The following is a 17,673-nucleotide window of genomic DNA, read 5'->3' as shown; positions in this document are numbered from 1 at the left end:
CACGTTGATACCGCAAATTGTATTTCCTCCCGGACACACTGTCAAAGGCGGTACAGTCAAAGGGGTTAGAGTTCGATCAAATGGCGACTTAAAGTTTGGAAATAGGACGGAGCAGCAGGAACTGACGTAAATTTACTAATCTTGTGCCGTGCTAGCAACATAGTATTGAAATGTGACGATTGAACCGTGGGTTAACTTATGAAAAATTATGAGCTTCATGCTTGACTGCCGAGACCTTAGGAATGTCAACTAAGGGACCGTTAATGACATTTACAATGGGGTACATCATTGAAAGTGTCACTGTCGAAAAACAAAACTGATTGGGTTTAATGAATAGATTAGGATGAGCCATTAGGCTAATAAAAGCAACTTAAATTTTCCTTGAATAGGCAGCAAGCACGTGATAATTTGCTTTAACAATAGGATAGTCCTAATGAAGTCTCCAAAATGCTTTGTAGTCATAAGTTCATCTCTCGCATTACCAATGAGAGTTTTAAAATGTCCCACGGCTTCAGGACCCATGCTCAGAAAATCCACCGAAGCAAGAGTGTGGAGAGCTAAGCCTGCGTTCTCACAAGCAGATTTAAATTTCAACTCCTGTTCCTTAAGCCAAACATTAATCTCCTCTGGTCTGGCCGTTTCAGCCTTAGGCGGTGGAGGGTTGTTTATGGTACGAGTGAAGTTATCCATCATTGATTGACCGCATGTTGAACGTAATCGACAAAAGCAAAACAAAGGGTAAACCTGAATTTTCAAAGTTCCATGGTAAATTGGAGGAACGGTAACATAAAACTTTATAAAGATACAGGCGCACTTGGGTAATAATTAAACCTCATAATTGTTCATAAAAAGAGTGATAGATAAACTTACTTAGAGATTCACACGCACCGGGCCAGAAAAGAAGACTATGCTCGGTCATGTGACATTAAACAATTTACTAAAGGGAATTATATTGGCACATAGCGATAACTTAATGAATTAAGCTACTCATGAGGAGCAAAAGCATATTGAAAAGTGCATGGGCTTATGAATATAAAATATACGTTAAAAGTTATAGCAACTAAAAAAGTTTGACACTTATTGTGTACAATTTCACAGTTGCGGAGGCACTGAGGCGACCGCCGAACAATTACAAAATAAATGGGTGCATGAAGCAACAACTTAACTATTTAAGTGCACTCTCGTAGAGGCTAAACAAATATAAAAATTTCCCTTACACGGAGGTAAAACAAAATCTTCTCGCTAAAAGGACAAAACAAAAATCTTCTTATGAAAAGAACAAAGGAAGTTACACTTACAAACGGACAAAGATTGATATATTCCCTCATGCGGAGGTAACAAAAAAATCTCCTCACACAAACAAACATTGCCTCTCGTAGAGGCTAAGCACAGTTTCTTTACGCAAAAGACACACCAATTTTTCCCACACAGGGGATGAAGTTAAATCTCCTCACACAGAGGATAAACGCAAATCTCCTCACGAAAAGGACAACACTATTTTCCTTGTAGAGAGGACGAACTACGTTTCCCAATGCGGGGGATTAAGTTAAATTTCCTCGCACAGAGGACAAACACCACACAGAGGATAAAAATTAAATCAATGTCGCACTTTTGAGTGTTAAATGATGAAGTTACAAATAAAACTACATAGTTAATTAATGGAACAACATGCAGTAAGTTACATATGGTAAACAGTAAATTGATACCCCTTATTATGGGTTCTAAATAAGATCAGCCATCTCAAGATAAACATGTGGAATGAAACGGACTTGGTAAAATTAAATTTCTATACTACTTGTAAGAAAACTTAAAATTGTGGTGAGCCAATTTGCTCTGTAGGACAATGACACGTATTAGGCATAACGGAAACAATAGCTAGAAAAGTCACGGAAGGTAAGTGACGCGAAGGAAGGTAAACCAAAGTACAAAGTGATACAAATAAAAGGATAATATAACAAAATTAGTTGACAGAACAAGTATGCCGGCACTCTCGTTGAGCAGTAAACACGGATGTCTGAACAACACAAAACCTTAGTTCAAGCAGCTTAGAGCTTTCTGGTTATGAGCAGAACCCTCCACAACTCGTGGATGAACAGATTCGAGACAATACCAACTTCCTACGTAAAGCTGTAGAGAAAATCCAAGGAAAAAAATAACCTGGTTACGCAGTTCTTTCCTCAAACTTGTAGTCGATACAAAAAGATCATAATAATTAAAAATCTCTTTTTTTTAATTCAAGTCTGGGCTTTATATATTCGACAAACTGGCTGATGTGTGTGAATTTAAGTGATTTAGCGAGGTACTGTATGCTTAATCAAACCGATTTACATTAATGCTTTTCAACACCAAGGTAAAGGATCCGGTTAGAAGGACCACTCATGTGGATAAATGTATTTTTATTCAATTGTTGAGTGGGAACTTGTTGTTCCAGGTAAGTCTCCCTACAACATATACAAAAAGATAGCAAGGGAGGAAAAGGACCACTATCAGTTAGGGCACAAACACCCTGTTAATAATTATAATGGGGTAGTTCACATACCTTCCCTCTAATTGCAAAAAACTGTACTCTGTCCAGAGGCCTGAAAACACCATACGTGAAATAAAAGTAATTTGATGCTCTACTTTAGTTTTGTCAGGTCTAAAGCTACCTCCCTCTTAGGCTCTATTTCAGCTCCGTCCCAGCGACCCAAGTGAGATGCTGGACAGGAATTTTATGTCATGAAATTATCAAGACAATAGCAATGGAGGGAGCAGTAATGTATTGTAGTTGAGTAAAAGTTAAAGATAAGGACCTTTACCTTCAAAGCATAGAATGAATACACTCGCTAACACTGTAATGCATTCAAGTTATTCAGACTTGCTTACTCCTTTCAATATAACGGGTATATTATCCCGAGGTTAAATATTCATGATAGACATAATCAATCAAAAAACGGGAGTAGTAATAAGAAAGAGTGTAATTAATCTAATCCAGTTATTTCATCACACAAAATTTACATGGCTATATCGGACATCTTAACATAAGCAAAAGAGGTTAAACAAGCACAAACTGAAATAAACAAATGCAACCTAGCAAAGTCAAAAACCAATCAACATATGCGTGACTCGAGGTCTCTTGCAATGATAAATGATTGTAATGAGGTCAGACACGTGGTCTTTTGACCCGAGACTTTATGTCTTTAAAGCAAATGTTATACACAAAATTTTTACACCAAATCCCACGCACTCAGCCCGAGATATGTAAAAGCCAGTTAAACCTAAATCCAGTAAAAATGAATCTGAGCTAAACAAAAATTGGGGAAAACTTCAAATGCCCACGTGATTTACCTGTACTCATTACTTGAAAAACAGCCCTTGTCCTTAAATGGTTGATATAGCTTGTTGATTGAACCTTTAGTTCTCTGGCCCACCCCTGGAATCCTTGCTTCTTGGCAGATCACGTATCACTGGCTCAATTCCAAGGATCGCCTTCTTCTCTCTCTCCAGCCGACAGGATACTAGTACTCCTATGTTGTCTGTCTGGTGGGAGTCGATAGGGGGTTAGCCAGAGCAATGCAAATTGCCCGTCAGGTCAGAACAGCAGTGCGTGAATGAATGGGCTGACCCTTAGGTCGCATGAGCTCACCTGGATTCAGCTTCCAATCCAAACATGGGAGGGTCATTGGGCGTAGGATAACCCAATTGAGGTGCCATATCGAGACTTAAGAGCAGAGCAGTGTAACCTTATAAGGAGTGAGTAGAAGACATGATTTTGTGCAAAATACTTAGCGAAATCTTGCAGCTCTAAGGGAATATGCATACATAATAATACTACCTATTCAGGCTTACTAAAAATTAATAATGGAAATGAGCAATTAGTAATGGGCTGGTGCAATGTGGCATATATCTTAAAATTAATCAGACCGAATAGATACTGAGAGATAAAACAAGCGGCTTATAAGTCAGCAGTACTAATGTTAGATTCAAAGCCAATGTAATGATTTATCTCAACACACGTAGTTTAAGGAAAGAACCATCATATGCGGGCATAAGGCTTTTGTTGCGTTTCTACGCTGTGACGTCATGAACATGGCATACGGTATTGTCAATGAGTTAAATTAGCACAGTCTACTCTTGTTTCAGCACTGAGAATGTAAAGTATACTAGCGAAGATTTTAGGAATGACTACAATACTGGAAGCGAGATCAAATACAAGAGAAAAGAAAGAGATTGAAGAAAAATTCTTCACACTAGTGATAAGGTTGGATCTAGGAGTGAAGAATTTCTCTTCACTCTTCTTTCCATTTGCATTTTGGTCTCGCTCCCAATATTGTAGTTACCTCTTAAACTTTCGCTCCCACATTTACTTTACGTTTTCTTTACCGGAAGCGTTGGGAGAACTACTCTAAATTAACTGAACTCGCTGACAATTGCGCACGCCATGTTCGTGACGTCACAGCATAGAAACGCAAAACAAAAGCCTTATTCCGGCGTACAATGGTTCTCTCCTCAAACTAAACATATCGTCATAAAGCATCACGCAGATTTTGAATATAATTTTCATACTGCTAACTTAAAAGCAACTTCTGTCTCTCAGTACCAATTCACGTCTATTAATTTTAAGATGTATGCCCATTGTACCAGCCCATTTAAATGATGAAACTCTAGTAAGCCAGAATAGGTAGGATTATTATGTATATATATTCCCTTAGAACTGCAAGATTTCTCTACGTATTTTGTACAAAACCCTGCCTCCTATTTACTCCTTACAACGTTACATTGCCCTGCCCTAAAGTCCCAGTATGGCACCTCCACTAGTTTACCCTACGCCCAACGACCCTCATCTATTTTGGAAGGTGAAGACAGGTGAGCCCACATGAGCTAAGGGTAGGCCCATTCGTGCATGAGCAGCTGCTATGCCTGGTTGACCGCTCTGGTCAGTCAATCTGTACATCTCTGGCTCACCCACCAACTGGACTCCCACCAACCAAAGGACCAGGGAGCTTTTGTTTCCTGACGGCTGGAGAAAGGGAAGAGGACGGGCCTGGGAACTGTTCCGGCAAGGCCCTATCTACCAAAAAGCGAGGATTCCAGGGGTGAGCCAGTCAACGGCAGATTACCAGCAACAAGCTGGAACAGCCATTTAAGGACAAGGGGTGTCTTTATACTAAGAAGTGCAGGTACTACGTGGCCACTCGTTTTCCCCATTTTAGCATAGATTAATTTTCACTTGATTTAGGTTTTACTGGATTTTACATATTTTGGGCTGAAAGTGTGTACAAATTTCGCTTATAATTTTTGCGTTAGAGACTACTAAAGTCTCGGGGTCACAAGACCGTGTGTCTGACCCCATTCCAATCATTAATCATTGCAGGAGACCTTTGAGTCATGCATATTTGGATTGCCTTTCGATTTTGCTAATAGCGTTTCTTTTATTTCTTTTTGTGCTTGTTTACTTTTGCTGCTGTTAAGATGCCCGTTTATTTCAATGAAAATTTTGTGTAATAAAATAATTTTAGGTTAATTATACCGCTTTGTATTTTTACTTCTTCATTCATTTGATTGTACCTATAATGAATATTTAATCTTGGGACAGTATACCGGATATACTGGAAGGAGTAAGTAAGTCTAAATACTTTAAGAGTAATAGTGTGTTATGGAGTGACTTAGTAATGAATTATGCTTTGAAGGTAAAGATCCTTATCTTTAACTTTTACTTAACAACAATACATCACTGCTCCCTCTATTGCCTTTGTCTGTTAACGTAAATGCCTGTCCAGCATCTCACTGAGGTTCCTGGGACCGGGCCGAAACGGAGCCTAAGAATGTAAATGATCTTAGATTGACAAAGCTAAGGTAGACCAATTAATTACATATTTACGTATGGAGTTTTTAGGTCTCTGGACGGAGAAGACTTAATCATTAGAGTGAAGGTTCGTGAACTACGTCATCAAAGTTATTAACAGGGTGCTTGTGCTTGAGTGATAGCACTCCTTTTCCTCCCCTGCTGATCTTTGTGCACATAACGTAAGGAGACTTTCCCGGAACCAGTTCACACTCATCAGTTGATCAACAAAAACACATTTTCCACGATAGGCTAATACCCTTGCAACTAATAATTTCTCTAATGGGGGCCACGATAGGTTAATATTATTGTTTAATTTTGCGACTCATCACAGTTCCAATGCAAGGCTAATATAAGAAAAAATTATCAATATTTCCATATCTAATATCTGGCAAGTATTCTGAGAAGCCTATTAGTCTAATATCAACCTTTCTAATGTAACATATCCTACAGTGAATTATCCTTTTTATTCCATTATTATGTATCGCTTTGATTTTCATTTTGAGGACTATAACAGGTGGGATTTTTTGCCATTATGGTCATATCAATATGCAACATATGCCCAATTTATATATCATACCAATATCTATTTGCATAATGCTTTGTGGTAATTTTTTGTTCTTTTACAAATGATTACTGTAGACAGTAGGTTTTTACTGAAAGATACATTTACATGTGTAGATTTACCTACCTTAACTCTTATTGTGGCAAATGGATTTGAATTGCTTGGCCTACTCAGTATTATAAGGTTTGCAAAAGAGACATTTGTTGTTTGCCCTACCCCTTTATACCAGTTGCCTAATAGAAATGCTACCCTTCACCTTATCCAAGTAACATTAAGAGATTTTAAATATTTGTTCAGTTTAAATTATCCAACTTTCCCTCATGTTGATTTTGGGCCAAAAGCCCCTCTTGGTGAGGCATAGCCTCCTCAATTACTCGTCACAAAACAAAAACAACTCGGGGAGAAAGGATGTGCATCTTCTCTAGGTTCCTCTTTATTCCTTTCTACTCTCACATACAAGATTCAAACAAAAGCCTGTTGGGGGGGGGGGGGGAGCGCGCAGATCCCATGGTTCTTTTTAGCAGAAAACTTCATAAGGAAAATAACATTGTGATACAAACAAGAAAAATACATTTAACAAGCAAATCATAAATTTCTCGCTTTTAATCTCTTTAGAGATTCCCAAAAGGGAAAAAATACATAAATACGTGGAGGAAAATGTGAGAGAAGTGCCAGATCCCAACCTCACGGGAATTAATACAGTTTTCACAATATGACTACAATTCACATTGATTACTCTTTATAATTCTAATGACCCAATAACAATAACATATCAACATTCCAAAATAAACATATATCGTTCAACAATTCATCTATTTCGATAATGTAAACAAAGAACTGGGTGCATTCTCATTTGACAGAACACTACACCTACCAGTGTTAACGAATATTGGGTGCGTTTTCATACGCCAATTAAAACAACATTTAAAATCCTCCCCACTATAGGAGTGTCTCCACACTCCTATCATCATCCGAGCCTCCCAAGGCTATCAATTACTCTAATCTACGAGTCAAGTTTAATAGGTACCTTGATAGGCCTTCCCTTTCGAGACTTACCAACATTAGACACTGAGGGTGATTCTGCAGGCTTCTGTCTAAGATTCTCATCCTCCTGGGAATTACGACCCATTCCTCCTTTCAAATCAGTTATTTCTAGATTATACAAATTTTGCACAGGTCTGGATATAAATCCACGTCTAGTTATAACTTCAACACTTAGAATAATCCCGTCCTTCCCATGGCACAACTTAGTAATAACTCCAAGAAGCCACATTAACCTTGACACCCATTCATTGTTTACTTGTACAACAGAACCTTCCTTAAGATTACAATTTGGCTTGAACCTCTTCACCATGCAAGGCAGGTTTCTAAGATACTCAGACTGCCATATTCTCCAAAATTTGTCTAACTGACATAGACATATAGCCTCTCTTACACACAAATCCTTTGAGGATACACCAGAGGCTGGATCATCTGCTAACTCTAACTGAAAACCTGCAGAACGGCCAATTAGGAAATGGGACGGGGTAAGAGGATTTGCTATGTCAGGTTCCTCACCTACAAAAGTCAATGGTCTAGAATTAATACAAGCTTCCATTTCATGAAGTGAAGTTTTTAATTCACTCTTGGACAAAGAATTAATGCCCAATGTTTTCCTCAGTGCAACCTTCACGGATCTAATGAGGCCTTCCCACCAGCCTCCCCACCAGGGAGCATTAGGTACAATAAACTTCCATTGTGGTGTCAACGAGCCATAGTGTTCTCTTAACAGGCTGGAGGCACTCACAAAGGTTTTAGCATTGTCAGAGTAGAACATGATGGAACACCACATCTAGCTATAAACTGTCGAATGGCCAAATTGCAGTCAACGACCGAAAGAGATTCAGTGAGCTCCAAATGAACAGCTCGAATGACAGCACAAGTAAAGAGAAGTATATACAATATCTTGGATGGAAAATGAACACAAAATAATGTACCAGCAAAATCCAGACCTTTAACCATGAACGGAGGGGCAGATTTAACTCCCAACTCAAGAAGTGGCCCCAAAGGCTGGGAACAAGCCATGGTATCACAACGCCGACAAGCCACACATTCTCTACAAATCTTCTTTGCAATCTGACGAAGGCGAATGATCCAATAACTGTTTCGTAAAGTGGATACAAGTGTAGCAACACCAGCATGCTTGAGCAACCTATGCTGGAAACGAACTAACAGTAAAGCAATGTGGGTACCAGGAATTATTATAGGATGCTTACTCTCAAAACTCAATTCTGCATTCTCTAAGCGCCACTTTATTTTCAGTAGGCCATCCTCATCTAGGTAAGGATCAAGTCTAATCAAGGAAGAAGACCTTGGGAGGGCTACAGATCTAGTCAGAGCATTTACTTCTTTTACAAAGGCCTCTCGTTATACAAAGCACAGCAGCTTTACCTTAGCCTTTGTCAGTTCTCCATAGGTTAAAGGTCCACCTAATTTGAGGGACGAAGGTCTGCAATTCCCAACAAATCTCAGTACCCAGCCTACTACATTGAGGGCCTTTGTAAAGGAACTCCATCGGGTGAATTCAAATAAGGGTGGGTCATTCTCAACTACAACACAAACTGTGTCAGTATCACATAGCTCTTCTGAAGGAATCTCTACCCTCCTGCCTTCCTGATTTGGGAGAGGGGAGGAACAGAGCCAAGGAGGGCCCCTTAGCCAAATATCTGATTGCAAAAGCTGCTCAGCAAAAACACCTCGAGATACAAGATCCGCTGGGTTGTCCTTGCCTGGACAATGCTGCCAACATGAAGGATATGGCAAATGTTGAATCTCAACAACCCTGTTAGCCACAAAGGTTTTCCATCTATTGGGGTTCCCTTTTATCCAAGATAGGGCTACTGTGGAATCCGTCCAACATTGAACCGAAACATCCCTACCCAGCTGCAAGGCGGACGTCACAAATACAACGAGTCTAGCACACAACAGGGCTCCCAGTAATTCAAGCCTAGGAAGGGGAACCATCTTTATAGGGGATACCTTGCCTCTTGCAACAACCAGCGATACCTTGAATTTATCCCCATCAGGCACTCTCACAAAAACACAAGCACCATAACCCCTTTCTGAAGCATCACTAAATGCATGCAATTGAACATTAGGAATTTCTTTAAAGGGTGTCTCAGAAAACAAGTACCAATCTATTCTTAATGACTCAAGCACAGAAAATCCTACAACCCATAATTTAACTCTACCTTGCATAGTGTCGGGTAATAGCTCATCCCAGTCTAAACCTAATCTCTAAATTTCTTGAAACAGTATTTTTGCTTGCATAACAAACGGACATATGAGCCGCAAGAAGTCAAAACATCGAGCTATGAGGTTTAACACATTTTTCTTGGTACAAACAATATCTCTAAAGGGGTCCAGGTTCTCAACCTTAAAGGTAAAACAGTCAGGGGAGGATACCCAATGGAGACCTAAGACCTTGACGCTCTCTTCACTAGAACCTTCAGTTCTAGTTAAAGTCTTACAATTAGAAGTACACTTTGACAATGACATACCAGCCTCCTGCAGGATATCATTGGCTTCTTTAAATCTTAAACCTGCTTCTGCGGGACTATCGGCCCCAGATAGCCAATCATCTACATATAGATTCTCATACTTTTCAGAAACCACATTTGTGAGAGGATATTTCATTAAATGAAATTTTAAGGTGGCATTTAATAGAAATGGACTACTCCTATTACCAAAGGGCATTCTTAAAAATCTATAATGTTTAACATTATTCCCATCTTTCAACAAAAACATACGAACATTGCGGTCCTCCCTTCTTACCTTTATTTGAAGGAGAGCCTTTGTAACATAAGCTGTTAAAGCCACCTTCCACCTTCTAAATCTTAACAACACTTCAACTAAATCAGAGTTAAGTGAAGGACCACTTTCTAAACAATCATTCAGAGATACTCCATTGCTGCCACGTGCAGACCCATCAAAAACAGGTCTCACCTTGGTGGTTAGGCTCCCTTCCCATACCACAGGCCTATGAGGCAAATAAAATAGAGGGTACCCACCTTCCCGTTGATGGGAGTAATTTCTTCAATTATACCCTATCTCTCGTACTCATTAAACACTTTATAATACTGTTCCTGCAGACAGGGTTTTCTACCTAACCTATTACAGAGGCTATCTAATCTTCTCAATGCAGGATGTTCATTATTAATTCATTCTAACTTCATAAACTCAGATTTCCATGGTAGGGCCACTTCATACCGACTATCTTTATAACTTACCAAATTCTCAAATGGAACAAAGACTGGTCAGGTTTCATTGCAGCAGAACGTAGTTTATTAGTTTTAATGCCAACAGACTCTAGATCCCAAAATTGACTTAAACTTTGCTCTTGTATATTATCAATTGCTAACAATTGCTAACAATTGTACATCTACACCACTATTACCTTCATACCTATTAAAGGATCCGGACAAAACTCAACCAAAAATTGTCTCCTGGGCCACAAACCCTTCATGATACAAAACATGGTTTGGGATCATCATCTTTCTATAAAAATCAAGGCCTTTTAACATATCAATTTGTAAATTTTGATTGGATCCATACTCATCAATTAAATTAAGGTGAGAAAATGGTTCTAAACACTTAAGGTCCACATTGGACGTAAATAATGGAGAACAAATTACATCAATCTCAGCAACCTTTCAACTATATAGGTGATCATTTGTCCCTAGACTCATTACTTCATATACACTACACAAAACTGCTTTTGAGGCCTTCCCTCCACTGAAGGCAGAAAATGATAAATACTCAGAAGTCAGCCACTTAGGCTTACTTACTTACTTTGATGGCTGGTTTTCCAGTCCCATGCTGCAGGGGAACCTCACTCTCTACAGGACCTCCACTGTCGTTTTACCTTATTCGTTCAGAGTATTTAACGTTTCATGTCTCATATTCTTCATTTACTGTTAAATCGTCACTGTCAAAAGACTCATGAAATAAGAAAGTCTTCAGTTTCCTCTTGAAAGCCTTAATATACTCAATCATTCGAATGTTCCGTGGGAACTTATTATATAGTCTCGGGGCCGCATATTTAAAGGCTCTAGAGCCTAAAGTAGACATATATCTAGGTTCTAACAGTTTGATCCCATCTGTAACTCTTCTCGTGTCGACACGATTTGTTGGCTGCGCAATATGTAGCAATTCTCTAAAGTATTTTGGACGCCCGGTTCTGATAACTTGGTGGGTTATTGTACATATTTTACATTCAATCCTCGCTTTAATAGGCAGCCAGTGTAAATCAATTAGTATAGGGATGATCCTTTCTCTAGGTGAGACGCCTGTTATCAGTCTTGCTCCTTTGTTTATTATGTTTTGTAATTTCTTAAGTTGCACTTTTGCTAAATTGTAATAGATAGAGTTGCAGTAGTCAATCCTGGTAATAACACTGTTTATCACAAGTTTCTTTACAGAATTTTTGTGTAGGTACTTTTTATAAACGCAATATTTCTTAGATGATAACCAGCAGTTTTTATTACATTATTTATTTGGGCATTTAGAGATAGGTTGCAGTTAAGAAATACACATAGATCTAGAACTTTACTAGATAACGGCACCGAGTCATTATTTATGCTCATTTGAATATCACCTAAGTTTCTCATGCTGTTTCTCTTGCCCACCACCATGAATTCAGTTTTGTTCTCATTTAATTTAAGTTGTTTAAATGTCATCCATTCTCTAACACCATCAAGGATTCGGTTTAGAGTTTCAGTAGTGTCATCTATATAATTTATGGAGAAGTAAAATTTTGTGTCATCTGCAAATAGTTTAAACTTCAAGCCATGCCTTTGTAGTATTTTCGATAAACCAATAGTATAGATGCAGAATAATATTGGGCCAAGTACGCTCCCCTGGGGTACCCCTCTGTTTAAGGGTTCATATATTGAATAGAGTTTCCAATTTGTACACAGTAATTTCTACCAACTAAGTAGTCTTTTAGGTATTCGAAGGCTTAGTCTTCAACGCTGATGGACCGTAGATAATTTAGTAGCAGTTCATGTACCACTGTATCAAAATCAGCACTAAGATCGAGCAGAATGAAGATACCCCATTTTTTTCATCCATCATTTCTAGCATATCATTCACAACAAAGCAGATAGCTGTCTCCATAGAGTATAGTTTTCTGTAAGCAGATTGGTTGTCAGGCAAAGCTTCTATTACTTCTAAATGGCTGACTAGTTGTTCAAGAATTACATATTCAAGCACTTTTGAGATAAAGGATTGGTTTGAAATAGGTCTATATGAGCTTAAATCCTGGTAGTCCAGCGCATTTTTCAGAACTTGTGTGACTATAGCCATTTTCTCAGATTTAGGAAACTTACATTCATCAATGCTTGCATTTACTATTCTCGTTATTATTTTGGCTAGACTAGAAAAGTCCCTCTCTCCAATTACTTTAGATATTGGCATAGGATCGATCGCGCAGTTTGTTTTCTTTGCTCTCTTGATTATTCTGTTGATGTAATCTGGTGTTATGTTGTTAAATCGTATTAATTTTGTCTGTGTGCCTAGGGTATCATTAATCTGATGTTGAGTATTTACGAATGACCTGGTTATATTTTCAATTTTGTTTCTAAAGAATAATAAAAATTATTTGCTAGTTCCTGATCACACTATCTATCAGGTAGCTTCTTTTCTTTTACATTCTCATTATACCATTCAGGAGAAGATATAACTTATTTATGTCTGTTGCTGCTTTCAGGATCTTTTTCTTATAATATACACCTTTTTTTTTTCTTCTTAATAGGTAGTTATATTGACACGCAGCAGTTTTGTATTCTACCCAAGTACTTTCAGTTTTTAACCTATTCCACTTTCTCTATGCCATTTTCCCTCTTTTTTTCCAAAGTCTCTCCATCAAACCAAGGAGATTGGTCTTTTACGGTTATAGTATTTTCCATCGGTGGGCACATAGTATCATATTCACTTTTACTCACTCTATTATAAGTGGTCATAAGACAGTTAGCACACTTATCTTGGTCATCATGATCACAGGGAATGTTGATAACATCATTTATTTTCTTTATAACTTTTTCAATAAATACAGTAAGAGAAAAATTTGATTTATGTCTAAAGTTTATTTTCTTTACTATTGTATGTTTCTGTAGAGGCAGACTAAACATAATGAGTTTGTGTATTTGGGCGATAGTACATTTCTCTTCGACTTTTACATCTGATACAATATTATTCATGTCATCATTTAGAACTAAGTCTAGCGTATGCCCAGTTAAAGTAGTTGTACAGTCGACATTATTCACTAGTCGATATGATTCTAGTAACTCACTAAATGCCAAAGCATCAGGATTTGATGCGTCATCCATCCAAAAATTGAAGTCTCCACAGATAACTAATTAGTTTTTCTCCATGGTAATCATCTCAATGAGAGCACCGAATTCTTCCAAAAAGATACTAGTGTTTGTTCTAGGAGGTTTGTAGATTTTTACAAAGGATATTCTTCCTTTTTTTGTCGTAAATTTTATTTCTATATATACAAAGCTTGTTACACTAATTCTTTTCAACGTTTTGAGGTTTGAGTAACTTTCATGAATAAAGAGTCCGACACCCCCACCAGACCTACTTTCTCTCGGTATATGAAAGAAGGCATGTGTGGGGGGCGTCATTTCAGTGATCATTACCTTGTCCAAGTTATTTGGTCATGTTTCAGATAATGCTAGTATATCTAGATATTTCTCGTTTATTAATTCTCAAATATGAACAGTCTTATTACCTACAGATTGTATATTTACATAGCCACAGTTTATGACATCCCTAGTAACCATGATCAGTATTTTCTGCTAGTCTTTTCAATTCCAAGTTAAAAGCATTGCAGTCACTAGAATTCACTGTGGTCACTTGGTCTGTTTAACTTTGTCCAGTTTATACACTTTGGCACTTATGAATTACACTCCCTGGTGGAGTGTCTCCCTTAACATTTCCCGCAGACTTTATCTTCATTCTTAGACTTGCAATCTTTTTCAAAATGTCCATACCTCTGACAGTGGTAGTAGGTGATCACGTGGTACCTATCACGTATGTTATAGATACCCCATCGTAACGAAACTTTGTCCCCATTATCATGAATAGCCTTCCGAACTTCAGGATCACATTTCAGCACATGGTGGGTGTTCCCCCCTCCCCCCCCCCCCCGACGCATTAATCTTCAGGACTATACTTATCTTACCTTCTATATTTTGGATTTGGTCCTGGCAGCAATTTCTTTGAATCAAAGCATTTACTATATCATCTTCATCATTGTACACATTGCATATCCTTATTTTGGGTTTTATTTTTTTTTATTTTTCTTGTTTGAGTGTCAGCCACCAATGTCTGAATTTTGTTTGCTGCCTTTTCTCTGATCATATTGTTTGCAAAGTTTACAACATTTCCATTCGCAGTTGACCTCGTGTTAAGTATAGGAATGTCTTTAAATGCTTGTTCAACCTCACTTTTTCTTTCAGTAATTTTAGTTGTTGTTGTCTTTCCGGTTTTGGGTTTATCGATGTTTGAAGTGTTGCTTTAATTGATTCCATATTCATGGCAAGAATGTCAACTTTCTCAGTGAGGTCAGTGGTCTGGGTGGAATTTGCTGCGTCTGTGCTAAGGTTAGCAAGTTAGTAAGTCATCTATTTTCGCATCTTGTTCGTTCAGGGCCAGATTTCTCATGTTTACATCTTCCTTTGATATTACTAAATTGTTTTGTCTGCGTTCACGTACGCAGTATGGGCATAACCAGTCTAGGTTAATCCGTTCATTCTCACTGATGGCTGTCACTATATAAACACATCTCTTAAGGTAGAGTCTTTTGCATTCATATACTATCCATTTGTTCTGATCTCCATCCGTTTCATTACATTTGAAGCAGATGTGGTGTACGGTTTCTTATCAATTAGATTTCTCCATAAGACTAACTAATATTTTTTCAATGATATTCTAAGCGAGAAACACAAAGCTAAAACATGACTCAGGCCATCAATAGCAGAGCTCGACACAACACGTCCACACTCTAGAACTGACCCGTTTTACCAGTTCCCTTGAAATGTAAGACCGATCTGACCCCGTATCAAACATTACAGTAGCAAATGTGATACCCTGATGGCCTACTACCCTGACTTGGGCCGTCTGCAATACGCAGCACCTTGAATTTACCTTGTTTTCACCTCACAAGGTGCTAACCCCACATGTGTCAAAGAATTACTCTCCTCCTGCACTCCTACTGCAGGGTTATTCTCACTAGCTGTTACAGAAGGTTTAGTTTCAGATTTCTGACATATAAGTGAGTTGTGACTCCCAATCTTGCAATTTGAACACTTAGCCCAACAGCCCTTTGCATAATGGACTGTCGATAAACACTTAAAACACAAAAGTCGGTTACGCACGGCTTCTTCTCTTTCTGAAAGGGGGAGCTTAGTTATACTAGTACACCTTTCACTGAGATGCAGCTTTCCACAGAGTGCACACAGCATCTTTGAAGCACTTTCCTCTGATGAAGGGTAGAAGGTGAACTGTGACTGTACCTTTTTTGTCCGTCGTTCTACACAGGGTTCCTCGGATTTTCCTAGGCCTAGCCTCTTGATAGCCTCTGCCCTCTCTCTCCCTTCTACTTCTTGTTGCAAGAACTTCAACAATCCTTCAAGATCTCCTCTTTTCCGTCCACTACACGACCATTCCAACCTTATGTCATGGGGTAGCAGAGCAAGGATCATAGGCACCAATATCCGCCAATACTGTCCACCTCCAACTCCAAGGGCCTCCAAACTGCACACGTGGTCCACTAAATAATTCTGTAATTTCCGCAAGGAGGACGTGTGAATTTCAGTCTTTGTGTTCCTAGACGAGCCAAGCTGCATTAAGGTCTGAAGGTGAGCTGATATAATGTTTTCTGGATCGCCATACCTTTCTTCTAACAACTCACAGGATATCTTGTAATTAGCTGTTGTTTGAGTGAGGCCCTGTACTACACCCCTAGCCTCACCCTCTAAAACAGATGGAAGATGCATAAATTTAGAAACAAGAGGCATAGGCTGGTCATCCACAAGAGCCTTAAATTGGTCCCAAAATGGTCGTCAAATTTCACTAGCTGAAGTTTAGACATTTGCACACTAAAACCCTCATTACAGGCTTCACTGCCTAAAGTAATATCTTCTCTGGACTTTTTAGCAACCATGTTTCTTTTCTTGCCTAGCCTATCTAGGGTAGCTGCTGCTTCATTACAGATTTTTTTTACCTCGTTCAGAAAACTGTGGTCCTCAAGTATTCTTCTCCGAAGCTCTTCACTATTCACAATAAAGTTATGCCTTCGTAGAATTATTTCATCTCAGTCGGCCTTCTTAGCGTCATACTCTTCTACTAGGCTAGTCATCTCGTTCCAAGTGGGAATACCTTGCATAGCAGCATTCAAATCATGTGAGGCACAATGCAGCCATATTGTGGCCCTCTGTTGCTGCAGGGATAATTTTCTAAGTTCATTATTCCTCGTCTGGGAATCCTGTAAATTCAACCTCTTTCTCACCTGATTCCCGGGTCTGGGCACCATGTTAATTTTGGGCCATAAGCCCCTCTTGGTGAGGCATGGTCTCCTAAATTACTCATCACAAAACAAAAACAACTCGGGGAGAAAGGATATGTGTCTTCTCTAGCTTTCTCTTTATTCCTTTCTACTCTCACATACAAGATTCAAACAAAAGCTTTGGGGGAGTGCGCAGTTCCCATGGTTCTTTTTTGTAGAAGACTTCATAAAAAAAATAACATTGTGATACAAACAAGACAAATCCATTTAACAAGCAAATCTTAAATTTCTCGATTCCAATCTCTTTGAAGCTTCCCCAAAAGGAAAAAATGCATAAATATGTGGAGGAAAATGTGAGAGGAGAAGTGCCAGATCCCAACCTCATGGGAAATTAATAGTTTTCACAACATAATTACAATTTACATTGATTACTCTTTATAATTGTAATGACCCAATACGAGTAACATATCAACATTCCAAAATAAACATATATCTTTCATCAATTCATCTATTTCGATAATGTAAACAGAGAACTGGGTGCATTCTCATTTGACAAAACACTGCACCTACCAGTGTTAACGAATATTGGGTGCGTTTTCATACGACAATTAAAACAACATTTAAAATCCTCCCCACTATAGGAGTGTCTCCACACTCCTATCATCATCCAAATCTCCCATTGGGTGCGTTTTCATACGACAATTAAAACATTTGGCACCCCATAACATGTTC

General features: G+C 38.5%; 1 protein-coding gene across 1 annotated transcript; it reads right to left on the bottom strand.

The window, feature by feature from the left end:
* Nucleotides 1-983: 983 nt before the first annotated feature.
* LOC137645249 (uncharacterized) lies at nt 984-16,968 on the bottom strand. Its single transcript, XM_068378070.1, has 9 exons — nt 16,815-16,968; nt 15,582-16,410; nt 10,203-10,407; nt 9,834-10,028; nt 8,820-9,167; nt 8,366-8,504; nt 7,446-7,946; nt 3,626-3,722; nt 984-1,023 (listed from the first exon to the last, which is right to left on the bottom strand). The coding sequence occupies exons 1-9, from the start codon at nt 16,966-16,968 to the stop codon at nt 984-986; spliced, it is 2,508 nt and encodes an 835-aa protein (XP_068234171.1).
* Nucleotides 16,969-17,673: the final 705 nt, after the last annotated feature.

The sequence above is a fragment of the Palaemon carinicauda genome, chromosome 8, assembly GCF_036898095.1.
Source record: "Palaemon carinicauda isolate YSFRI2023 chromosome 8, ASM3689809v2, whole genome shotgun sequence".
Taxonomy (NCBI): Eukaryota; Metazoa; Arthropoda; class Malacostraca; order Decapoda; family Palaemonidae; genus Palaemon; species Palaemon carinicauda.
This window is presented reverse-complemented; position numbering and strand designations above follow the sequence as displayed.